Source organism: Gallus gallus, chromosome Z (genome assembly GCF_016699485.2).
Source record: "Gallus gallus isolate bGalGal1 chromosome Z, bGalGal1.mat.broiler.GRCg7b, whole genome shotgun sequence".
NCBI classification, from domain to species: domain Eukaryota; kingdom Metazoa; phylum Chordata; class Aves; order Galliformes; family Phasianidae; genus Gallus; species Gallus gallus.
This window is the reverse complement of record NC_052572.1, coordinates 21,211,726-21,239,438: the sequence shown is the minus strand read 5'-3', so window position 1 is coordinate 21,239,438 and position 27,713 is coordinate 21,211,726. Positions and strand designations below refer to the sequence as shown.

The 27,713-nt window shown below is 36.6% G+C and overlaps 1 protein-coding gene across 9 annotated transcripts in view; it reads right to left on the bottom strand.

Moving 5' to 3' along the window:
* The window catches only part of NLN (neurolysin), a 38,643-nt gene that overhangs the window by 4,220 nt on the left and 6,710 nt on the right, over positions 1-27,713 (bottom strand). For 5 of the 9 annotated variants that reach the window (XM_004937288.5, XM_424755.7, XM_046905959.1 and 2 more), the window contains exons 2-11: positions 21,576-21,832; positions 19,336-19,484; positions 13,033-13,140; positions 11,495-11,597; positions 10,378-10,538; positions 8,891-9,026; positions 6,235-6,601; positions 4,932-5,133; positions 1,734-1,920; positions 212-340 (exon numbers count right to left, since the gene is read on the bottom strand). In XM_004937288.5, coding sequence (XP_004937345.2) covers positions 212-340; positions 1,734-1,920; positions 4,932-5,133; positions 6,235-6,601; positions 8,891-9,026; positions 10,378-10,538; positions 11,495-11,597; positions 13,033-13,140; positions 19,336-19,484; positions 21,576-21,804 — 1,771 coding nt within the window. In that variant the 5' untranslated portion in view covers positions 21,805-21,832. Of the gene's footprint in view, positions 1-211; positions 341-1,733; positions 1,921-4,931; positions 5,134-6,234; positions 6,602-8,890; positions 9,027-10,377; positions 10,539-11,494; positions 11,598-13,032; positions 13,141-19,335; positions 19,485-21,575; positions 21,833-27,492; positions 27,636-27,713 lie in introns of all 9 variants that reach the window. The other 4 variants (XM_040655683.1, XM_040655682.1, XM_046905958.1 and 1 more) reach the window with 4 other exon arrangements.

Below are 27,713 nucleotides of genomic sequence, written 5' to 3'. Positions count from 1 at the left end.
CAAAATATAACTTGCAAAAGTACAGCTTTTGATACTTTCATCTTCCTTCAGAAGAAATCTTTAAGGTTATTCCAACTTTCAAAATAATTATTTCAGCTTCATAAATTAGATTATTTTACAAACAACTACTTTGCTTTTTTTGTAAGCCAAACGTTATTGGGATAGGAAGGCATATTTAAATAAAGTATTCAGGCATACTGTATTGATATACCTGGGGTTGCAGGAATTCCCAGGATCTCCATACAGTATTTGGCATATTCATCTCCTGGGTCAACAGATGGCTTTGTATGGAGTGCCTGGTCAACCTTGCTCAAAACGATCTGGCGGAGGGTTAAAAGACCTGACGGAATAAGAATATTCAATTAACTAGCACCAAAGGAGCTGGAGTTTCTTTAGCACCTTTCATTCAAAGACCTGAACAAGCATCCTAAATCTTTCGAATTTTAACTACAGAAAAGCTTTGAGATATGTCATTTCCATCCAAACGCTTCAGCTAAAGAAAAAGAAAAAAAATGCAGAGAGGAATATTTTTGAACCGCCATTATAAGGTCCATATTTTCAAGTGTTACTTTCCTCACAGATCAAAGAGTAATAAGAGCAGGTATTTTAAAAGCAAATATCAGTATTTAAAATTGTGTTCTCAGCTGCCATCAATTCTAGTTACCATTTCAGTCAGGGTTTGCACAGATGACGGTAAGTGCATGTAATGACACTGCCTAACACACCACAAAGAATAGCAAGAAATGCTGCTGCTTTAGGTTCTGCTATTTTGAAGAAGATAGAAGATATGAACCTCTGCTCTACATAAAATGCTTATGCAGTTGCAGTGCCAGTACATGCTGGAAGGACAGGCACTTCTTGTTCAGGATAGGGAAGAAGTATGAAATAAACAGCAGTGCTTTAATGATATAAAGTGCATGATAAATGGTGCTTTGGGGGAAGCTCTGATTACAGGGAAAGAGCGGTAAGAGGGATAGAATAACAATGAGATGATGGGCAATAACACTGGATTAGTCTTGCTAATCTTGAGTTACTGACAAGGTGGAGACAAGTTGTGGAATGACAACAGAACTGAGACCTTGGTTTGGGAATGCAGTGTACCTACTGAAGTGGAGAACACGGAGTTGCAATTCTGGATTCAGAAGTTAAGAGCAATGAAAGGCTGCAATACTTCTTGTATCATGTATGTAAACACATTCAGTAAACTTGTGAGCAACTTTCATTTATGCCAAATAACATGTGCAAATGAAATGTATAATATACATGCAGAAAATCTGATAATTCTGTACTAATAATGCACAGTGTCTGCCCGGGGCTACTAGAAAAAATTGGAAAACCAAGGCTCTCCCACACCCAGCATTAAATAAATGGAGTTTCTGGGGTAAAATAATAATAATAATAACATATGGAAAATTGTAGAGGTATATTAGTCCTTTAGATAAGCCTGGAAAACCAGAGCTGCTGCTTTTCCTGCATGCAGTGGTATATGTCAGAACAGCCTTTATTAATTGCTGTAACCAAGCAAATAAACTCACGAATTAAGGCAACCAACTTAGCTTTTTGGTTTAAAGTGCTCACTTAATTCTTCATATCACTGACAGAGATAGTGTACATAAAGAAGAAAAGTAATGGACTTGTTATGTTTTACAGATGGTATTTTCTCTGAAGTTTCCAACCAAATTTTTAAACATTATTCATTTTTTACACCTACACTGTGTGAGAGAGACAGATACCTGTATTAGCCAGTCTAGAGGCAGCTAGTTTCTCAAGGAGAGCATCTGCAACATGGCTCTCATCTTTGTAATGTCTTGACATTTGCTGTAGTGGTTCTTTTTCCCACACCCAGTTCTCAAACATTTGTGAAGGTACCTCTACGAAGTCTGTTTCCACATTAGTTCCACTAAACCTGGCAAAATCAGTCTAAAAAAAAAAGCCATTGTATTAAATCAAAATAGAAACCAAGATTTCTGGAAGAACACAGATTTTCAGATATTGAAATTTCAGTGTTTCAAGTAAAATAAGATTTTGAACTTCAAAGAAAGAGGAACATAAATACATATATTAGACAACTAAAAAGCAACAAAATAGATTATGCAGTAGTTACTTACTCCATTCTCTGCTAGTGATTCTCTACTTCAATTTTTTTGGAACTATTCTTTGCACCTCTCGGGTTATGACCGCAACACAAATATTTCCATGCTGTCTTATGACAATGACAAATTTGTTAACTGTTGTAAAATTGTGTTATATTACCCTAAAGTAAAAAAATAAACTCTAATAATACACTTGTAAAATTGTTTATTGTATTGTAGTCTAACACACTCATTCACAGATTTTATATGACCAATTTATGCTATCAAGGTTTCCCCTAATAACTGTCCTCATTCATAAAGCATATAGGTAACATACTGCACAATTTTTGAGTCAGTAATACATGGCCTGAAATAAATGAACCCTACCAGCTTTAGCCAAGAAAGGTCCCCCAAACTGACACTCATTCACTGACAGAAGAGTCTTAACTTTGAAAGCCAAGCAAATCAGAGATTTTTCTCTTATTTTATTACACTTTACCACTGCCAATCACTTCATGTTTAAAAAGCTCACCACAGATACTGGCTTTGAAGAAAGGCTTAATGCAGTTAAAAATCCATAAAAATATATTCCAAACTCAAATTATTTCTAGAAAGATGGTAACTTATAGAAAGATAGATGTTCAGATATCAACAGAAGTTACTTTATCTCACTCCAGACTTGCCCTGTGACTCTGACTCCTTTTGTTAACCCAATTTTATTCTTCTTCCTTCTAGGCAAAATTCTAATAATAAAAACACTTCAGATCCTAAAAGGAAAAACAAACAAACAAACAAAACCTCCGAGTTTCCCAAATGGGGAAATAGGGCATAGATATTTCATTGGGAAATAATGCCCAAAAGAGCAGTGGCTTTGGAACTTGCCTTCTTGCAGGGCTACAAAAAAAATCATGTGTAATAACAGGGCATACATTGAACTGATGGCTATGTCACATGCATATCAGAAAAGGAGAAAAGAAGAATATTTGCTTTCATTTACACCTGTTGATAACTCAAATCTAAGGTTGCAACAGGCTAGCCCTTCTTCCTACAGTTGCTAGACAGTAGATACAAAGATAAGTGAAGAACCATCAAATAGGAATAAACTAGTGATAGAAGCAGCTAGAGTAAAAGGCAAGGAGGAGTGCAGGAGTCTGTCGGTCATCCGACATCCTCATTTACTCAAACATAACTATAACACACTAGTAAAAAAAGAAAAAAAAAATGGTTCAGGTACTTGATTAGCTGTTCTTCCCTAACATCATAAAAAGATCCTGTCTCTACCCTGATATTTCACATGCCAGCAGACTCCCAGCACATTACTGCCCTCCAAACACTGACCTTTCCCAGCTGCTCAGAGATTCCCACTCAGCCAGATCCCCCTATATTCTTTAAATACCAAGTTTTAACATGCTGAAGAAAGAAATCAGCAAATGAAACAAGATACTGCTTTGCATGTGAAAATCCCAGAGCACAGGATGTTCCTATGTGCGACTGAGAAGTTATTTGCTGGTGTATATACTAATCCATTAAATTATTCACATAAAATACAACAGCAGTGAGCACAGTAGCAATGCATGTAGAGGACAGCACAGCAGTGAGAGACAATTGGAAAGAAAGCTCCTTGACCTATGTGCAATTCTCAGCAAGTGGAGAATTGAGAACTGCATGTGCACACTGAGATTGCCCAGACAGGGCTCTGCAATGCCCAGGAACATCTCTGTCAGTTACCAGAATTTTGCAGTAATGCTGAATGTGTCTAATTCATAAACACCTTCCAGGTAACTGAGAAAAAAGAACAGGTTTTATTTCTCAATTTATTTCTTGATTTCTGAACTGTCTTCAGGTGAAGATGATCCCTTTATTATCACTTTCAAGATGCAAAAATATAAGTGAATGCCAAGCTACTTGCTCTTAAATGTGCGTGAGCATCGTTTGTTTAATTCTAGATTTAATATGCGGATTTGTATGTGTCTATTTGCTTATTCAGCAGTCCTAGGCTCTGGGATTGAGGACATACTTAAAATCCAATGTGCATTATATTGCTCTGATTTTATGAATTGGTACTGTTTTATAGATAAGACCACAGCAACACTACACAACGTTTGGACTTTGTGGATAATTATGTAATTTTTTTAGTGAATAAACACAGCAACTTGTCTTTTTATCTGAAATACAAAGTTTTCATTAGGCCAACAACAAATTCAGTATTTAAAATTAATTCTGACAGCAGAAAGGAAAAATGAAACAGGAAATCTTATAACTTTACTGATACCTTGGTGCAAAATCTGCAAAATAGTTTTACCCTTTTCTGGTCACAGTGAGAACCCTGATAGTCAGATGTGAGAACAGAAAATACAATAGCTCGGGCAAGACATGCTTTATGTTTTTAATAGGAAGAATGATAGCTCTCCATTGTACTACAAAAACACGGGAGGGTAAGGACATAACTATATGAATTCATAAGTCATTTGCACTAATGAGGATAGTAGATTTTTTGTTTGTTTCTGATATCTAGCATGCTACAAGGAGTAGTAAAAAGACATCAGACAGCTCTAACAGAAATCACAACTGAGCACCTTCCCTACCTTGCACATGGATCTATTTAATTGTCACTAATACCCAGATGGTACAAATGCAAAAGTATATGCTCTGAAAATGTTTTTTGAACAGTGTATTTACTGCTGTGTTGTTCGAAGTGGAAATCAAAAACAAACAAAACAACTGGTCACTTTGAAATAGAACAACAACAACAAAAAAGTACATCTACTTTGTTAAAATTATAAAATTGCCAGAATAAACATATCTATTGCTTTGAGGCTATGAAAAATGTAAGAAAATTGGAACTGAAACATCACTAACCTGTGCACATATCTGATGCATTACGTGGCCAAACTCATGGAAATATGTCTTTACTTCATCGTGTCGCAGCAATGATGGGCGATCTGATCCTGGTTTTGTGAAATTGGTTACCAGAGCAGCTACAGACATCATTCTGCTGCCATCAGAGAGAAGACAGCCAGGCTGGAGACCAAAGCATGCTGCATGCCCATACTTTCCCTCTCTGTACAAGAAAATATTTCAGATATTATCTTGAAATCACAATCCTGCTCACCAGAATATTCAAGAACAAGGACAATGAGCTGGTGTCTCTTTAAAGCTTTAAATGAAGAAATTATGTCTGTTCATTAGGATGAGCATACAAAAGTTTTATTATGACTTCTATGAGTCACTGGGCTTAAGATTCTGCTTAAGAACAAAAGAGGGAATATAACAGTACCTAAATAACACTATTTTAAGATTCACAGCAGCATTTACAAGAATTTGATTTTTACTCATTATATTACAAATTATATATACTTCAGATGCCAATTCTATTTTGAACTACTCATAAACACTGGAACAAAGAGGACTATGTTCTATTCTCTGAAGAAGTAATGTTCCTTTCATTACAGGAGACAAAAGAATACAGTTTAAAGCACTTGCAGTGCAGTCCAAGTTTAAGGAAGAATGATTTTGAAACTTTTGCCCTAGACACAAGACAAGGGGGTAGTAAAGGCAGAAAGGTCTTACTAACAAATGTGAATTCAGAAATTCACATTATATGGAGAAAGGAGAGAACAGACAAAGTAGATAAAGTAGAAAATCTGTGCCTACTTTTAAAGCAAAAAATATATACTACTTTATCCACTGATTTTCTTTACCCAGAGAAGTCTGAAATAAATTTATATTTTTAAAAAATGCATGAACATATCAATTACTAAAAAAAAAAAAAAAAATTAAAAAACAGGAAGAAACAGATAAAAAGGAATAGCTGAGAACAAATTTTATCAAATTACTCAACTCTCTTAATCTCTGATAGATAGAACACAGATCCTGCTGCAAATAGCTAAAGAGCAATGGAAATTAACCTAGAAGTACACTTCAAGGTGTGCTTAACAGGAATCTTTTCTGGGTCTTCATCTATTTGACACCTTCTTTAGCAGTTTATAGAACTGGCTACACAACAGGCATACAAAGCTTAAAGAGGAAATGGGAGAAACGATAAATGGTCATCAGTGGGACAAACATTTACTTCCCAATGTATTTAATTTCACCCACAGCAGCAACCCACTAAACCAAGTTCCATTTTAAACATATATGTAAAACAGTAAGTCATAATTACCGAGGGTAAAGGTCCAAATAGAACTGCCCTAATGTTTCTCCTGTTGAATTGTCCTTTACTGTATAAAGAGTAACACTGTCATGCCAAACATGAGCACTTTCTACTTGCTCAAATACAAGTCCAAGCAGCTTCTGGTAAATACTCAATAAGCCTTCTGTAACAGCCTCAATCGGGAAGTACTCCTTCAGCTTTTCTTGATCTATGGAGTACTTCAGCTCTTCTGTTTTGTTCATATAATAATGAAGATCCCATGCATTGATTCTTCCATCATAATCACAGTTTCTCTCTTGACACTCCTTTTTCTTCAAATCTAGAATGAATTCTCTCTCCTTCTCAACCAATGGCTTGAGCTTCTTACTCAAATCATCTGAAACACAGATTGCCTTTAAATCAGCTCATTCCTTGCTATAATGTATATTCTTATGAAACACAATGACATTTATGTAACATAACTTTAAGCACGTGTCCCAAAAAGGTACGCTCGAGTTTTCTATTTGTTGATGAACAGAAAGCAAATTGCTTTCTTGTCTTAATGAGTTTTAATACAGACATGCTGTAAACAATGTACAAATTCAGAGGGGCATAGCAGTATTGTGAAGTGTTTTGGCGAATTTAGACATATTCAAAGGTATCAAAAAATGGAAAGTAACACTTGACACACAAAGTAGCACTTGACACGCGCTTGAAGCTTTGTATTTCACCTCAGCTAACCTCAGTTCTTTCGATGTGTTTCTGCAGAAGCAGCCAAACACTACTACTATTAGCTACTGGAAGTGCAACACAGGATTCCAACACTTCTTCTGAGATCATTTAAAATCAGATTCTGATCTATTTCTAGCTATAGCTCTATTAAACAGCAATAAACCAAAAGCTCTTGGCTATACAATAACTACCTACTCTTCTACCACAGCCACTGTAAATTTAACTTATTGATCCCAGTTTTTTCCAATATAATATACTATAGTAATATAATATAATATAATATAATAATTATATATTAATATTAATATCAATAATATATTTTTCTTGGACTAGGAAGGGTCATAGCACCATGAAAGCAATACACTGAATACAAAATATTTAAGTTTACAGAAACTCCCTTGATGTACACGTTATGTTTATTGTATTCTGAACGTTTCTGAACTACCAGACACTTTTCTTTAGGATTTGAGGTTAATGTTCAGTCATGGCATATGGAGTATAAAATTTAAGTACTGGCACTCCTGTTTCTACTATGACTATAAGTACATATAGTCATAGTAGAAACAGGATTGTTTCTACTATGACTATATGTCATAGTATATAGTATACATAGTAGAAACAGCTTGTACATGACTGATAAATACTAATAGTTTGCAGCCCAAAATACACTAAATTCAGAATATGTCACAGGGCAAAATGGTAGATTTTCCTCCTAGCCATAAGATCGACTTACAAACATTGATGTAGAACATGAATATATATGAACAAAAACATAGCAAATTATACTGCCATGTTTGTGGCTGAACATTGATCAAAATTACTAAATTAAAGCTGACAATTTGATGAAAGTTCTCCCTCTACCAAAGTTACCACAAAATATTTTTGAATAGAAAAATATATATGATCTTGTAAAGAGCTGAAGTCACCACAGTAACCACAACATTTTGAGGTATGTCAGCTTCAAAATAAATTAAAATTAACACAGTAAAATGTAATCCTACTTAGAATAATGAAAATATACTGGATAAAAAAGAGTTCAAAGTATTGTAAATGTACTTTAAAACTCAGGCAATTTTAACAATTACAAATCAAAAGATAAATTGATTTATAAATACACAGATAATTGGTACAGCCACAGCACAACATGAGAAATGAAAAAGAATAAAAGCTAAAGAAAGAGATGCATTTGAACCTCCTTATTGCCATGTAGATAAACAAACAAACAAACAAAACACCATCACCAAACAACTTATTGCTGTATGAAGTAGTTTTGGGAGCTTTGATTTTATGAGATATCCAAATATACAGTCTTCTTCACTAAAATGAATAAAAGTGCCCTGAAACCAACAGGATGGCTATACAAATCGGCACTACTGCCAAAGTATCTCAGTTTTCAAATCCAATTCAATTAGAGAGCTTTTGTCTTCAGAGGAGTCAAGTCATTCCTGATCCAATATATTTTATGCAGTTCATTCAACTAGCATCATCACATACTCACATCTTTCATTATACTCATTGCTGTTGTATCAATGTACAGAAAGAAACACTTAAGGCTACATGGGCACAAAAAACTGCATCTAATGTAAAGGGAATGAAAAGCTCTAACTATGATGCAGCCTTTTGAACTGAGAGAATATACTTCATTGGCACAGGTTATTCTGGTTCCAAATTAAGATAACTGCATTTTGCAGCTGAGGATGATAACAGCTTTTCTATATTGGCTGTCATAAAGCAGTTATTTTCAGATTTTTATCTTATACTTCCCTACCATGGAGCAATTTGTACAGCTATGATATATATATATAAAAAAAAAAAGGTGCCCAGAGGCAATAGAGCTCTTTTTCCACCTAAATATCATAGATACTATTGCCAATCATGTGTTTCAGTGTTTCTTTACAGAGGAGCCACGCTGCCAGTGCAAATATAAAAAGATCATTTATAAATTAAAACAAACCTAAGAAGGTTGTTACGTTTTCTGTGCTCTTTGCAGTGTTTACCTCCAGAACAAAGTTGGCATGTGTATTATAGCCAAGCAGCTCTGCTACTTTTGCCCTTAGTGGAAGCAACTGCTGAAGAATTTTGGTGTTCTCCTGAAAAAGAAAGCAGGCAAGTCTGGGAAGTGAAACCAGGAAATCTACGTTATCAAACAATTACATGAATAGTATCTGAAATCATAATAGAAAACATATAAGACACTTTAAGACATAAATATAAAAAAAACATAAGCTCAGTTAGATTTTGTAATTTTTCAAAGCACTTGTCATAAGTAGCTAGTGACTAGCTTTCTAGTCAATCTGAGCCATTACATTCCCTACTATAATTCATCTATTTCAATTAATCAAAAGATATACTAGTTGTTTTAAGAGTAACAAATCCCTGACTGTTGCAAAAATATTATTTCCTTTATCAACCATTTAAATGTAAAAGATGACAGGGACATGGCTGACAGAACTCTTAATTGCTTATTAGTGGTTATGACAGACTGCAAAGCTATTGTGCCGACATTCAAAGCTTATTTGCTTGTTTGTCGATGTTCTGACAATAGCAGCCAGAGAAAGGGATCTGAAACACAAAAGCCCCAGGCCCTGACCTAGATATTGTAGAGGATTGCTAAGAAGCTGAAAACATAACTGTGTTAACTTCATTGCTAGAAAAACAAGATTTCTCAGGAAAAAAAAAAATTCAAGGTATGTACAATGTACCAAGTTTGAAGTTGACCCCCTAGTTACAACAGCATACCCCTTTAAGTGTCCTGACTTACAACTGTTGGTGTCATTTTATCTTATCTTGTGATCTCCACATCTCAGAGCACTTCAAGTACAAAAGCACAAATCTGACCCTCTCTAATGAATGGTTGGTACAATTGCCTGCTGAAAGACACTCCTATCTTTTCTAGCCTTTTCATTATTTTTGTATCTATTTAGGTGTCCGCTCTCATCAGCATCAAACAAATTGTGAAGTTATCTCTTCTTTCAATAAAGTATATTTCCAGATATATATTTAATTAAAAGAACCTTTTTTAAAAATTAAAGGTTTTTTAATATATAATTAAAGACCTTCTGAAGATGCAGTATTAATTTCACATTTAATTGCATTTCATAATTAAAATACACGTTCAAATAAACACTGCCATTCTGAAGAACCTGAAGGTCTAGAGAAGCCATATTCTGACAGTGCCACCTGTGAAGTAAGTGCAAGCAAGTGACTACAGAACTCTGTAGAGAAAGTCATTTTCTCAAAATGCCACTTCTATCAACAGCACCCACTGACATTTTAAGATACATACATACACACACATGTGAAGCAAGGAAATGTTAAAGGTCATACTAACAGGTTTTAATTTCACAGACAATATACAGAGTTCAAATCTAACATCTGAATGTCTAGCTCTATATTTCAACCCTGTTGTTACCCTGTAAAAACAGGCAATATACAATGTACCTCTTTGCATCTTGTGTTAAAGGCTGATTCCATTTTTCTCCTGGTTTCTGAAATGCAGCACTTCTTCATAACAGGAAAATAGTGAGGATATTTTAACGTTATCTTATATTTGTCCTCCTCAGTCTTCTCTAAACTCTTAATAAAGTCTTCAGGCAGGCCTTCTGCAAAACACAATTTAATAAAGAATGTTTACCAGAATTATCTACTCACCTCTTTTTTTTTTTTTTTTGGTAACAATATTGCATTTGCTTTGCTGCTACCTAATTTGACATCAGGAGTTTAAACAGAAATACAATTCCTCTATCTTCTAATACTATTAATGCTACTATTTCCTGATACTTGCTAAGCCAAGCAAAACAAATTTTGAAACGCTTTACTGGTTAGCAAAAGAGAAAAAATGTAAAGATATCGGATGAAAACAAATAATGACCTAAGAAAGTATCTTAAATTATATTTTATGCCATGCTCTCCAGAAATGCATCACTAAGTCTTCTGTTATGTGAAATAGGTTTAGGTTAGATACAAGTAGGAAATTCTTTACTCAGAGGGTGGTGATGCACTGGAACAGGTTGCCCATAGAAGGTGTGGATGCCTCATCCCTGGAGGCATTCAAAGCCAAGCTGGATAGGACCGTGGGCAGCCTGCTCTGGTGAGCGGCAACCCTGCTCACAGCAGCTGGAATGGGATGAGCCTGGAAGTCCTTTCCAACACAAGCCTTCTATGATTCTATGACTTCTAGATCAATTTAAATTATTTCAGTGGCTTAAATATCTTGCATGACAGAAAAGTTATTCAGATGGTTGTAAAGAACATAACACATGCTGGATTGCCTGATATTGGAGAACTGAGAAAAGAAGCTGAGATGTGTAATGTTACAGAAATAAAAAGGTAGGGCAGATATGCTAACTTTATGCAAAGTGTACACTTCAGTAAGCACAGGTCTACAAAGAAATTTCAAACATCTGCAAATTGTAATTCTAAACTTTCTTTGGGGAAGAATTAAGAATGGAATACAGCTGGAATTTCATTTTATCTAACCATCATTCAGTGAGCCAATAAAAGACTACTTGCAATACTGAAAGGCAAAGAAAAGGAAAAATGCAAGCATAGTACTCACCAAGTTCTTCTTTGGAAAATACAAGAAACGTATTTTCCTCATTCAGGTTTTTGTTGAAGTCTATACACAGCTCACTTAATTTTTTCTTCATTGTCATTATTTCCTATATTGGGTATAAACTAAAATTAGTGGGAAAAAAAAATCAACTAGCAATTACTATCTTCCACATGAACAGTATTTAATTTTTTCCAGTTAGGTTCTCTGCTAGCCTACACTGAATACTGCCATTGGCTAAGTAATATACTGCAGGAAGTACCACCTCTCTCTCACCCCTGAGCTCATTTTTACCCTCCTTTTGTCTTGAGTAATCTAGTTGCCAATGAACCCAAGGCTGAGTCCAGTGCTCCAACAATTTCAAATGTGTTCTCAATTGAGACTGGGACTGAGAGTGCAAACAAGTAAGTTCTCTGACAGCATTACATGCTAACATCCAATTATTTTATTTTACATGAAATTGTAAGTATAAAAATGTTCTCTGAAATCACAGAGTATCAAACAAGTAAAAATGGATGCCACCTGTTAAAAAACTTTTTTTGAACCAGAGTACAGGCAGAAAAGAGAATACCCACACAAGATAAAAACATTCCAAATCCACTTTAAAATCTGAAATATTTCCTAATGTATTTTATAGCATGACTGCCCCTTACAAGTTCATATGAGCATTGTAATTACTAGTAACAAAAATACCAAACAAATACGAAATCTGGCAAAGAATAAAATTAGTAGAAATCTTACTTAGATATAGCTCAACTATTATCTGCTTATAAAGTATTTAAAAATCCCGTTAGAAGGATTGGCTGCCATTTATGTAATGCAAATACACATGAAGCAATACTCTCACTAACTTAAGTATGTGCATAAAGAATGATTATTTTCAGAAAAGACAGAATCTGAGAAGCGTAAATCTTGATGGTTACACAACATCAATTCAGAAGTTAAAGAAAATTATGCCAGCCTCTCAAACACTAACAAGTTTACTTCTACAACTTTCAGAAGTGAAAAGTGCTTTTATATGCTTTATTTCTCCTTTAATGGGTTCAAGATTCTCAAAGCTCCCTTGAAGTTACGTAGAGCTAAAATCTTGGAGTCATTTTGCAATGATGGTTAATATTTGAAATTAAATTAGCTGTGACTTTATAACAATTACTACATATGTACTTCTGAAGCTTGGACTCACAATTGATGTTTTTGAGAAGCCTTTTGGTTATGAATCTAATTTGGACATCCTCTGTAATCCCAAGATAAAACAAAACTTCCAGAGAACCTCCCACAGTTAAAAACAAACAACAAAACAAAACAAAACAAACAAACAAAAAAAGTGATGTACACCACCCGTATCTACTGAGTATGGTAGGAGACCAATAAATTAATTTTAAACTTAGGATAATTGAAGTTGAAAGGATGGACATAGAACTAAGAACAGTTAAGACTAGAGCAGTAATTAAGCAAGACTGTAGGCACCAACGCTTAGTACACAAGCATAATATAATCTCTTGAAAAAGTTGCCCTTTGATTTATAAATTAAGAACCATATTTACGTGTTGTACTTCTTTAGGAAGATGGAGTCCATTTCTTTTTCCCACTTGAACTGATTTGTCTAGGTACCGCTTAGTTTCAGGCTTTATATTTTCAAGATTGCAGGTTTGCTGAAATGACAGTACAACATAATTTAATTTACAATACAGTGAGAAAAACATACTAAGGATTTAGAAGGGTCTGAACAGAATCACAGAATCGCTTGAGAATACAGTCTCAACCCCTTGCCATGGGCAGGGCTGCCTCCCACCAGTTCAGGCTGCCCAGGGCCCCATCCAATCTGGACCTGAGCGCCTGCAGGGATGAGGCATCCACAGCTTCTCTGGGCAGCTGTGCCAGGGCCTCCCTGTCCTCTGAGCAAAGAATTTCTTCCTAATATCTAATATAAGCCTACCCTCTTTAAGCTTAAAGCCATCAGCCCTTGTTGCATTGCTACACCCCCTGAAAAAGATTCTCTCCCCATCTTTCCTGTAGGCACCATAGAAACAATGCAATATCATGAATTATAGCATGAAGGATTTTCCAAAAAGTTATTCTATGTAACATTATTCTCACATTGATGTAGCATGAAATTTTCTTTTACTGAATATCTCAGTCAGAAGCAGGAACAGAGGCATATTCTGTGTACACTTTTCCTAAGTAGTACATTTGTATGTTGTCATAAAAGCTAGCCCTTTTAATTATTATTGCAGTACACTAAAGCTCCTTATGTAGAAGTAGCCTTTCTGTATATCATTAACTTGCAGAAATCAGTGCTATAAGGTAATACCATAGCTTAAAAATTGAAGGGATTAAAAATAGTATGATTAATTAAAAAAAATCTTAAAAAGTAAATGCTTCAGGGTTCACTGAAAATTTTCAAATAGCATAAAAGTGAAGCTTATAGATCTTTCTGCTCTAGGTCAAAGCAATCCATAGCAACAAATAAAACGGTATTTCTGCGTCTGGTTATGCAGCTACAGAGATTCTTGAATAATCATTTTCTAAAGCAACAAATATTAAGAGATAAGACACTGGCTGTAACAGAACATGAACCAATGTCATGAGGGTCTTCCTTTCAATTGACTAAAGCTAAACTATTTAATTCAGAAAATTCTGATTTTATCCTAAGTCGTAAATACTGCTACGAAATAGCATTTTACATTATAATTTTATCTTCCACTAGCTAAAAACGAACGTTATAACAAGATGCAAGCTACAGCTGTTGCTAAAAAGAACATATTCTATTTAAATTCACCTTTAAAATAGGAAGCTGTTGGGATTAGTTATGACTTGTCTTAACAACAACCTTGCCAGCTTGCCTACATACAATTAATTCATCATTACCATCTCTGAAAAATAAGAACACAGAAACATGCAAATTTTAAGAAAGAGTTATACAGCTGTGTACAAGTGTCAACTAACGACTGCCAGTGCAAATTAACTCGTGTAATGATAAAAAATAAGAGATAAGAACCCAATTGTATTGCAGGAGAAAAGAAATAATAATGGCAACTCTGAAACAGATATTTTGCCAACTGCCATTTTAAAATAATTTACATGACAGCACATAAACAGTATCTACTTCCACTACTGCCTTGCATACAGACCTAAAAAGTAGTGAAGATTGGTTTTAGAATCATGTAAGAGCTTAGAATGGCTTAGCTTTCCCTTTACACTACAAAGAATCACAAGTCACAGAAGCATTACAGCAGAACCACTAAGCTTTAGTGCAGTTGTACATAATATAATGTCTCTAGGGACATGGCTTCCCCCATAGCTCTGGGCAACCTGTTCCAGCGTGTCACCAATCTTGCTGAAAAAGACTTTCCTTATATCCAACATAAATCTATACTCATTTACATTGAAACCATTTTTCCTCATCCTATTAGAACAGACCTCACTAAAGAGTCTGTCTCCTCCCTTTCCGTAGCTTCCCTTCAGATACTGAAAGGCTGTTATCAGATGTCCTTGAAGCCTTCTCTTTTCCAGGCTGAACAGCCTCAGCTTACTCAGCCTATCCTTGTAGAAGAGGTGTTCCATCCTTTGGATAATTTCTATGGCCCTCCTCTGAATGCGCTCCAACAGGTCCATGTCTCTCCTCTACTGAGGACTCTACATCTGGATGCAGTACTCCAGGTGAGACCTCACCAGTGCAGTGCAGAGGAGCAGGATCACCTCCCTTGCCCTGGTGGCCATGCCTCTTTTGAAGCAGCCCAGGATATGGTTGGCTATCTGGGCTGCAAGGGCACATTATTGGCTCATGTACAGATTGCCATGCACCAGTATTTCCAAGTCCTTTTCAGTAGGGCTGTGCTCTATCCTTTCATTCTCCAGCTTGTATTGGTAGCGGGGGTTCCCTAAACCCAGGTGCAATACCTTGCACTTGGCTTTGCTGAACCCATGAGGTTCTCCTGCACCCACTGTTCAACCCTGTCTAGGTCCCTCTGGATGGTACCCCGTTCCTCGGGCATGTCAACTATATCACACAGCTTGGAGTCATCTGCAAACATTCTGAGGGTGCATTTGATCTCTTGGTTGGTGTCACTGATGTAGGTATTAAAGAGTGCTGCTCCCAACACTGAGCCCTGAGGGACACCCATCACTGATCTCCATCCAGACACTGAACCAGTGACCACCACTCTCTGGGTTCAATCCTGTAACCAGTTCCCTGTTCACTGAACAGTCCACTCATCACATGCACATTCTTCCAATTTGGAGAGAAGAATGTTGAGGGGTAGCATGTTAAACGCCTTACTAAAGTCTAGATAGATGACATCAGTGGCTCTTCTCTTGCCCACTGATACAATTACACCATCATAGAAGGCCAGTAGGTTGGTCAAACAGGATTTGTTCTTGGTGCAGCCATGCTCCTTCTCCCATGTCAACTCCCTGTCTTCCGTGTGCCTTAGGATAGCTTCCAGGAGGATCTGCTTCATGATCTTTCCCAGCAAGGAAGTGAGACTGATAGATCAGTAGCTCCCAGGGTCATCCTTTTTACCCTTCTTAAAAAATGGGAGTGATTTTGCCTTTTTTCCAATCACCACGGACTTCACCTGACCTTTTCAGCTAAAATTAGTGTGACAGTAAAAGTACAACTTCACCATGAAGGTAGAGGTGGAATATACAGGCACAGTCAGTTAATTTATGTTTATACTGTGCTATATATAATGTTTATATCTGTGCTGAAGGCTTAGAAATCGAATGATGAAAAAAAGTGGAGCAGGCTACTGTCTGTAAAAATGAATTCCTTTAGCAACAGTTAAGGACAGAGGATTCTGAAAAGTTTCAGAGTTAATAAGGCCTTGTGAAGGATTTCCAACCTCAATATCACACATATTTGAAAAATGGAACTGCCACACTACTGAAAATCTCTTGGGCCCAAGCACAGCAGAGATTTAAGGAAGAGTGAACTTGCAAATACAGTTTTATGTCCTTAAAGCCAGAGAATATTGGTTACTTCTATATAAAACTAAATAAGAGGAAGATATTATTTTGGGAAAAAGGGAGTGGAAACTAAATGAGTGTTCTTCACCCTTCTCTTGGTGACTACGACTACATACCTCTCCATACACTTTTAAGATATAAGTGTTAAATAGCTTCTAGTATTTATGGTAGCCTTTGAGAAGTTTGTCTGCATCTACAGACGTGCTTAAATCAAGGACAGTACATATTCAGAAAGACCTGTCAGGTCTTTAAGGACAAGCCCTCATGAGCACCAAGGAGCCAAGTGTTCTCTGCAGTCACCTCTGTAGTTCTCTCTGGTCAGGATGCTCTATGCAGTTCAGTGGACAACCTTCGCAACAGAAGTGCTAATTCTGAATATACTACACACATGAAATTTTGGAATTTCCCAGAAGTTTTTAAGTGGTCATTGTTGTTGATTTTATACACCATTTCACATTTGTTTTGAACAACCATGCTACCTTATTCTATGAGGAAGTCTTCAAGCAGAATAAGAAGTAGAACCAACTTAGAATACTGTGAACAAAAACTGCAGCAGCTGTTTACATCAAGCCGAGATTCCTGAGTATGTGTGGGTGGAGAAGACTGGCAACATTCTTAAGCATGCCTGTGCTAGCCAACATGTGCAGATGTTAGGAGTAAGAAGATTTTAAATGATAGCTTCCCCACCAAATTCACATTTCTTCCAGGTTTCAGATGCCAATATAAAAGTTTTCTAAAGAGTAAGTTCCAGGGCATATTTGACAACATAAACCTATGAAGAATTTTTCCCCTTACGTATGCAGAAAAGAAAAAGGCTACATTATTTCCACTTTTTCCAGTTAAATACAAAAACTTTACAGATCTTCCACCATCAACAGCTCCTAAATAAAGCTGAACCAATGAAAGCTTAGTCCTTGCTCAAATGTCAATGAAGTGTGGCATATTTAGTCATCTTTTAGTGGAGCAACTGTATTATAAATAATATGCAAGTGCATGGGGCCTCATTTTCTTCATTGCACTTAAATTGTCCACTGAATAGGATCATGAAACTGAATTATCATATCGGAACTATAACAGAACACTGAGGTGATGAAAAGCCTGATTTAGTCAAAGTGATTTGCCAGCTTCTTTAAACTGATGAAAAGATTGCAGGAAAACATTTTTGTTTGTTGAAATCCCTTTTTATCCTCTCCTGGAACCTGACTTCTTAACTAAGAGTTTCCAACAGGATAAAGTGTTAGAAGCTTAGTAGAAATTAACAAGAACTTTGTACTGTTATTTGTAAATAACAAGACAGTCTGTCACTGTTGGCAATTCTACAGCTGTTCTGAAGAAACAAGGTATTATTACTACTTTCATTGTTGTTATGAAGTTGATACATGCTCAGATCTCAGATTGGTGCAGGTCACAACTCTAGAGCACTAACTGAATGGTAAAGGTTCTTGCATGCTGCAGAGAAGCCAAGTACAATGTAAGAAACACTAATGGGAGATTTAAACAGAAATTGTAACTATTATGTAAGTCAAATATTGCTGAAAGGAAAACAAAGAAAGCATTGCATGAAAAAGATTTTATGAAGAAGTTGAACTGAAAGTAATACTAGTTAATAATAGCAACAGAACTAGTTAATAACAGCTGCTAATAGAAATACCTGTAAATTAAAACCAGACAAATACACAAATACAGTAGATTAGCCCTAGATGTATGTGTGTAAATTACACAGAAAGGTGAGAAAATAGCAGGAAATAAAATATATATCAAACATTTAATTAATAGCAACTGATTCCAGTAACTGACATCTCAACATAAGGCACTGTCTGTCAAAACATACCAGAAGATACACAAAATGACGCTATGCAACACCTACACAAACATGTAAATGATAATATCCAGTTAGAAGAAAACACTAGAACATATGCCTGGAAAATACAGAAACAGAAAACAGTGCTACTGAAATGTACTTTACTAAGGTGTTGCTAATATTACTCATGCTTCCATTTCAACACTGCAAAAAGTACAAATAATTACATCAAGAAAGAGGGCTCCAATATATGGGATCTGCTCCAAAAGTAATGTCTCCTATTTTATTCTGTTAGCCATGATGTCAGAGGTGGGTGTTGGTGCTATGGTAGTGGAAGCTGAATCTTCCCACCAGTATCATGTTACATGCTGCGTAACAGATGGCAGCAGAGAAGCATTTCATCATGGAAGTGCAGATGAAGCAAAGCTGTGTCACTGAATTCCTCCATGCAGAAAAACTGGCACCTGCTGACATTCACTGACACTTAGTGAACACTTACAGAGACCAAACAGTGGGTGTGAGCACAGTGTGGCTGTGGGTGGTGCACTTCAGCAGTGGTGACAGTGGGTTACCTCCACTGATACAGATTTTTACAAGGCTCTTGCTCATCACTGGTGAAAATGCATAGCTCATGGTGGTGACTATGCTGAAGAAGAGTTTTTTGTAGTTGAAAATTTGCTCTGTCAAATAATGCTATTGTGCTCTTTGTACCTGTTGTAACTTTCAAGGAAATAAACAGCAGGCATTACTTTTGGAGCAACCTACATATTATTAGCATCACTAACAGTTTAAAAATTGGCAGGGTTGAAAGGGAAGATTCACACTTGGACCATAGGCTAATGTACATGCTGTTTTTGGTTCATATGTGATGGCTTCCCTGCCTTATCTTTAAGTTACATGTCTGGATATTAATATTAAATGTTACTAGATAGATTTGAAAAAACAGAAATGTTCGTATTTTATTAAAACAGGAAGAACTACAAAGTAAACAGTGCAGATGAAGAATACAAGGTTCCTTTAAGGAGTGACAGGGATCTTGAAAAGCACCATGCATAAACACTTCTTTATTGTAATTTACCTGCAAATAAACAATCTTCTGAAACACATCTTCTCTCATGCTCATCTCCACATCAAAATTGGAAAGCTTTTTGTCAGCTTCTGTACTTGCTAAGCGTACCTCTTTGTCAGGTGAGACATGCTGGGGAAAATCCAACATGCTTCTTTCCACTGTTTAAATAAAAAGCAGGGAACACTTAGAAGGTTAAAAACATGAGGAACAAAGAAAACTTCCCTCCCTCTTCTGATACTTATAGAATATAAAAGAAACAAGTATCCAAAGCAACCAGATGCTCAAATTAGGCTTGAAGGACATGAGTTAACATAAAATTGAGTGAGTCATGGGACAGAATTGCATAACATTGTAACAAACAAACATTTTACAAAAATAATCCATTACCTAACAGTAATTACCACCTTTGTACATCTGTGAAGTCAATTGAGGGTTGTATAAATAGGATACATTATTTTTGGAAGACATAAAATTTGCAAGTAAAGACTGACAGTGTTTCATAGCTGGCAAAGAGGCTTCCATGTGAGTTTTTAAAGTGGAATACTCTGAATCTTCCAAACATGCCCATCTGCCCTGAAGTTATTTTTAAATTGGTACAAGAGAAGAGTGTCAAATCACCATCTTCATCTACATGTTTAAGGGAAAACAATCCAGTAACAAAAAGATGTTATGTATTCTGAACTTCTAGAGATTGTAAACTACTGATATTTTTAGAATATTCTTTTGAGATTAAGTAAAACCTTCCTTACTAAACAAATGCTTTATCTTTCTAACAAATAGAAGTGCTAAATAGAAATGAATTCTTTTGACTAGCTGAATTAACTTAAGTCAATTACAATTTCATTCCCCTCTTCAAAAATGATGTTTTAGATGAATGATAACTTAAGATGATGTTGTAAAAACTCCATAAAACAGAGTAAATTTTATTTACTCTAAGTTGCTCATAAAGCACAGAGATTACTCTCAGTACTTCAGAAACCTTCAGAATGCACACATGGGCACATGGTTCCTCTTGAAAACCATTGAAAACTCTTTTTTCTGCTCCCCTGTCCTCAGACCACTGTGGTTCAAAATAATCTTCTAAGGATAATGTAAGGCCTGTTGTAATGTGCATCTCCTCAGATTATGAGCTCCAGTAATGGGGGGAATGGTGTTTTTCATGCACCTGTGAAAGGGATAAATGGGACTAAAAATCCAAGATCCTAACCAAAGTCATGCTGTGTTAACATATCATATGCCATGGGCTATTTCAGAAGTAAGTCCTGGTAATTTCACATTCAGCTTTGATAAATTGCATTAAAAGGTTAGATATGACCCAATTCAGCAATGGCCATGTAGAGAAGAAAGTACATCTCAGACAACGCATGTGAGTTTCAGTGGCTCTGCTTAGAGGCCTATGGCCACTATTTCCTGAATAAAACAGACTTGCCTTCTAATTTAATTTAAAGCACAGAGGTTTATACATAGGCAGAAAGACTTAGAATATTTGTTCCAAACACATCTACACAATTAAAACTGAATCTGACAGGAATCTGTTTGGATGAAGATTAGTCAGTCTATCTGCCAGCATCAATTCCAGTCAATTCACTGGATGTAACCAAACTTTGAAATTAAGTAATGTGAAAGCAATAGATTAATATTATAATGCAATCATTTGTGCTACAGGCTGTTCCTTTTTGGTAGATGAAGATTGAGCTCCATGCCAGAGTGCCTGTTTTCAGCACTTCTCTTGCAACTGCAGTTTTTAAAGAGAATTTAAGAGAATTTGATATTTTATTACACAGACTACTACAAACATGCAACCACTGTATTATAGGTTCTCCAAAACAAAGCCACCACAAACATATTTTTATTTTTCCCACCTCCTCATGGGATTATTAACAAGTTAACTGAATGGCCTGTGTTTGATCGTGCACTGCATCCATATATTGGAAGGTCTTGGTAATTCATTCAGAACAGTCCAGATGTGACCACAAAACCAGTACCTCTCCTGCACTGCTTCAAGTCCTCATAGGACATAATGTGAAAGAGAGCAGGGAAAGTATTCTTTCATTGAAAAAGCATTCACAAAATTCCTCCATTCTCATTCACCACCTTTTCTCCAGTAAAAGTATATCAGTCTTTTCACTGTTACATTTGAGCTGCTCATCTCAGTCAGATTCTATAGCAACTGAGATAGGCACTGCTTATCAGGCTTGAAAATGCACTACAGAAAAAAAAAAACAAAAACACAGAAAGTGTACACTAACCTGCATATTCCACTTCTATATCTGCCAAGGCCCGTACAGTATTTTCATGTGTCACTTCTTCAATATTAAGCTTCCCAACGATATCATACACATGTTTTGTCTTCCTGATTAGTTCTTCTGTTCTTGTTCTAATTTGCTCTGGCGACAGGTCCCATCTCAAAAGGTTTCGGCCTGGTGCTATGTATGAAGAAGCCTTGAGCTGATTAGTGATTTCTGCTCCTAATGTCATTCTCAACAAAAGCCGAGGCCCAATGGACCTGAAAGAAGAAAAAAACATCTTTGCATAAAAAGACTCCAGTTCATGAGAAAGTTTATAGTAAATATTAAAAAGGCAGCAGACCTTTAACAACCACAAAGTATGTTTATACAAGTAGGAACAGAGTCCTACTTAAAACCATGTGTTACTTGTCCAGCAGGAGCATTCACAGCTGTCACTCTTATTATTTAAAATTAATTTTAGGTAAGTCAGAGGTTTGTCTTAGATGCTTTTCCATACAGTGCCAAATATTAGGCAGAGGCAAAAACTTGGATATTGCAAAAAACAGACTGAGTTACGATTTAATCTTCTAAGAAAAACAGAATTTCAGTTACTGAAACTCTACAGACAGTATTTGCATTTTTCAAATTAGGAATAAAATCTACAGTGATTTGGAGATTATGATAAATGAAAACTACAAACATACATACAATATGATTTAAAAAACCCAAAAATGTTTCCTTGTGTTCACTCTAACAATTTTATACTCATATGCATGTCTGCTACATAAACAGCCATAGGAAGAAAACTTCTAGTTGTTACTTCGTTGAAAATTTGCTCTTAATTTATGTAGTCCCTATACAAGTAGCTTCATTCTAATGACAGAAGAGGTAGGCAAGCTACCTGCAATTTATACACTATCAATCCTGATTTGTATACATCAAATATATTTCAGCATTAGTTAGCAGAACAATTCACATATGTAGCTGACCATGGCTGTGCACAGCAATTACTGGCTGCCTTTTACTAATTCTTGCGATAATACCAAAAAGATCTTAAATCAATGAATCCAAATAAACGTTAAAAATAGACTTGCTTTGGAAATACTGACTTCCACACTCCTGCCTGCTCGGACTCAAAAAAGCAACACTCAACTTTGCTGTATAAAGGAGAAGTAGGCAGGCTTGGGCAGCTGACTGAAACTGGGCTAGCAAAAACCCACAGTCCAAAACATATCACAGTAATATCTCAGTTATGTATACATTATTTGCTGAATGACATAACAAATGGATAGTAATTAAAAAACAACTTGCATTCACGAAGTACAATGCTGCAGGTTTTAGTATTTTAATAGACCAACCCACACCTTCAGAAAAGTAACAAAGACCAGACCTTTGAGTTACTAAGAACAGCTCTGGATGGCAGAGGCTTATTATCTGCCTTTCAATTTCATTCGCATAATTTAAAAACCAAAATAGTGTATTGTTATGGTAATAATGATAACTTTTGGCTTTCAAACACAACTAAAGAAGTATAAGAATACACAGATTGCTCATTACTAGGAAGGATGTTGCTTTTTTTTTTTTTATATACCGTTTTGTATGAAAAACCTTTTTCTGTTAGCATCAGTCACTAATTTTATAGCAAAACCAGTCTGGCTGTGTACTTAGAAAGGTTTTGGCATAACACTGCAGGGAGCTTACATAAATGGACGGGCAATTGTGGCCTGAAGGAAAAGCAAAGCAGACCAGCGAGGTGTTAGCAACCCGAGAAAAGCTGCATGCAGAGCTTCTGTTTGAAGGCAAGACTTCACATAAAAGGTCTCGCTGGCCTAAAAGAGGAATTTTCTAGATATGGCTTAGTCAAAGTTATTTATACAGGACATAAGTGAAAGGCAACATCCCTAATCTATATTTTACACTGAGATTTTTTTCTTCTTGTTATTATCATTTCTTCGAATCGTTCCATACCAGTGTAGACAAGACGTTTCCTTTTAACTTTCACTGGTGTACAGAATACCAAACTCTGAAAATGAAGCCTGAATAAAAAGCATTCCTTCCATCTCTGCTCTCTCTCTCCAGTACAAACTCAGATCTGATGTTAACGTGTCACCAGCTTCTCCACTGGACTACTGCAAGTTGGAATCTTATCTAGAAGTTTCTAATAAATGAAGCTACTTTCATGAAAACAAAAGGACAAGTGTTAGCATTCTCAGAATGCAATAGTTTCCGAGAATCCAGAATTACTCAATTCTACCCTGAATCTATGAATCTATTAGAGAACAGCCCTTCATTAAGTCCGCTTCCCACTGGACTGCACTATGTCAGTCTTTAACACACTGCAGCTCTGACACAGCCTCATAGGTGCTGAAGGGGAGCCTCCTCAAAGCAGCTTCATGGCTCTGACCTCACCCTTTCCACCCTCCAAAGGTTGTCAGAAGGAATATGAAACATGCCAAATTAAGGTCAAAATAGAAATGAAACAGAATCAAGCAACCTGAAAAAAATAATAGTTGATGGCTATGCTAAGGTGAAGGATATAAGGCCAATACTGTTCTTACAGGGAACCTACAGCTTTCTGTAATACATTACTCTCACATAGAGAAAACATAGCTCTGCTACTGACCAACAACATAGTCTCAGAAACGATGATTAAATAGTCACAGCAACATTTAATTTCAGCCTGTCAAACAAGTTAAATTAATAAAGCTGGACAAGTTTAATTAATAAAGAGTCCCTAATTGCTGCTAAGCACTTCTTTTAAGCACCAGAAAAAGATTAGACCACCTGATTTTCCTAGTAGACTGGCTAATTGCATGGTGGAACACATAAAAATCAACAGCTTCATAAAATGATTGGCATAAATGCCATCAAGTGATTGCCTATACCCCTTGGGGACAAGTAAACACAGAAAACTGGCTTTGTTTTGCACTGCTGATACTTTGCCTCCTTCTGATGCAATGAAGCAGGCATTTATGTAGAACAAAGCCAGTGAAAACTCAGAAGGACCCACAAGTCTTTTCACTAAACCAATGTGGGCTTTCAAAAAGGATATAATAACATTTCAAGTAAAAACAATCACTACATGCAACCATTAAACACAACCTCAAACTGACATTTTAAAACACATACTGTTAGCTTGCTGCCAGTTGTACTTTGGGCCAATGTGACTCACATCAGAATAATGAAAAGCCACATGCAACTGAAGTACGTGCACAGGTGAAATCTTATTCCAGCTGTTTCTTTAAGTGGATTGGTATTTCATATTTGTTGTTCACTTAAAATTGTAACCAAATGCCCAAAACTTCAAATATCACACAATAAAATTGAGAATGTCTTATTTGTTCAAGAGAGAAACATAGAAATGATATCAATGTATTTGTTCAAGAGAGAAGCATAGAAATGATATCATTGTAAAATTAAACAAGAAAGGAGAACATTGCTAAAATAATAATGAATGTTTCAAAGATGCTCTGCAGCTTTATTTGTCATGTTATTAGAAAATGTGACTGCAAATTGTGCCACTGAGAGAAACCTTAACTTCCGAGATACAAACTCAGAAAAGAAAAGAGATTAAATTATATTAATAACGGTAGAAACAAACCAGATGAGGCAGCAAGCAGTGTTCTTCGAAAAGTAAATGAACCAACATGCTGCAGTCATTCTATAAAAGGATTGTTTTTGGTAAATGGCAGCAGCATTATGGAGGAGCCAGCCATTACTCAGACGAAGCAATAAGAAAATGATTCAGTTTAAATTAGGCAGAAGAATAAACAAATGTTGGTCTGTAAACAAGATTACGCGTATGCTGCAGTTATCCCATGTGGCCACGGGTACGCTATTACCAGTGTGTGGACTGACCAGTTCAATCTTTCAGACATTACATTTAATTGTCTGCAGTGCAACGTGGAACTGTTGACATGTCTGAACAAGCATGGGCTATGGATAAGGTTCACATTCAGCAGCTTAAGATATTCCTCTTCCCTCCTGCTCCATCCTCTGCCACTTATTTCTGCCCTGCACAAGACTCCATCTCTGATGGCAGCTAACTACCAGCAGGATCGTATTTAAAAAAGAGACAGGATAACATGCAGGTGAAAAAATGAATTACAGAATGGCTTTGGTTGGAAGGGATCTTAAATATCACCTAGTTCCAACCCCCCTGCTGTAGGCAATGACACCTTCCACAAAACCAAGTTGCCCAAAGCCCCATTCAATGTGGCTCTGAACACTCCCAACATTTTCCATTAAGTCACCACCATAGTAAATCACTTTTGCCTTACATCTAATTTAAACAAAAAGAGTCTAGATTTAGAACTTGTACGCCTTGCCCCACCACCACAGTCCCTGACAGAGTCCCTCTCACTTTTTCACGTAGACCTCCTTAAGTACTGGAAGGCTGCAATGAGGTCTCCCCAGAGCCTTCTGTTCTCCAGGCTATATAAGCCCAGCTCAGAGAGCCTGCCTTTGTAGAGAGCTGCTCCAGCCTTCTCATCATCTTTGTGGCCCTCCTCTAGACACACTCCAACAGCTCCACATCTTTTTTGTGCTGGGTGCCCCAGGTCTGGACGCAGGACAGTGGGTGGGCCCTCACAAGGGCAGAAGAGAGGGGGACAGTCCTCTCCCTCACACTACTGGCCACTCCTCTTTTGATGCTGCCCAGAGTACACATGGCTTTCCAGGCTGCAAGCACACACTAATGTCCCATGTTCAGTTCTTCACCAACCAACACCCCAAATTCCTTCTCCATAGAGTTACACTCAAGCCATTCTCCCCCCAGCCTGTATCAGTGCTTTGGATTGCAGCGACACAAGTGCAGGTCTGTGCTTGGCCTTGTTGAATGTCATGAGTTTTGTGTGGCCCCACCTTTCAAGCACATCCAGGAATCCCTTCCCTCCAGTGTGATGACTGCACCACACCTGTTAATGCCATCCACAAAAAGACCAAAAAACAAATGGACCAGGGCAAGCTTTTTTTCTGTGTATCGGTAGTGTGTAACTTCAAAACAGTTATGCTAGCATAAGCAGTGGATCAAAAGATTACCACAAGCCATCTAAGCCTGGAGCACTGCCTGAAGATACATATGATGCATGGGTTTAATTGAGCAAAAGAAGCCTCTACATGACTGCTATCATTAATGACAATTTCTAACAAAAGCAGTGTGAGCTGTAAAAGCTTAGTAAGCAACATCTAAAACGGGATTTTTAGAAAGAAAACGAAGCTTCTAAGTTAGAGACTGGAATCACTGCTATTTTTGCTAGAACATCAGGTAATTCATTTTGCCAACAAATCAAAAATTTGATTACTTGCTGCTTCTGGAAAATATGAGTACAATTTGATTTTAGAAAGGAGAAGGACTTTTATTATACTCTATTACTGCAATATAGTGGCCAACATAACTGCTGCAAAGATGAGCAAAGTAATTAAGTTTATGGGCTGATTTTTAACTTGTACAGTAAATACTTTAAACATACTAAACATTTATGTAAGCCTGGTTTTGTTTAAAAACAATTTTCCACATCTGGAAGATGCCAAACGATCCTTTGCAACAATGCACTATTAAACAAAACAGCCTCAGACTATGAAGCAGAAGTAGTAAAGGGTAGCACCAGCTTTAGAAAATGCAAACACAAAAGCCTGCAACCGTGATCCTACTACTGATGACCACTTCATAACAGATTCAAATTTGCAGTCTCATTTAAGTATGACTGCAAATGGACGGAATCATGGAATTGCTTGGGTTGGAAGGGACCTCAAAGATCAAGTTCCAACCTCTCTATGATTCTGTCCAAGACTCATTCTTTGATCACACTTACAGTTTTCAAATTAATCTTTACCTAAACAGTATGAGTTACACTGACAAGTAAGAATTTAGACTAACAAAACTTATTTACAGATGTATTTCTGGGAATATATACAGACATTTATTGCACATACTCACAGATCTGAAAGTTCCGTGTTGCCATACAAAAATCTGACTATATCAGCTTTGTGGAAGACTATGCAGGTCGCTCTGAAAGTATGGGAACAGTTGAATCACGGCCTGAACCTCTGATTGACCACCTGAGGCGAGCACTGAGTCAGCTGCAGGGGCAAAGGTGAATGCAATTTCACCTGAGTGACTGGAAGACTACAGTGACTCCAAGACCCCATTTAAGGGCT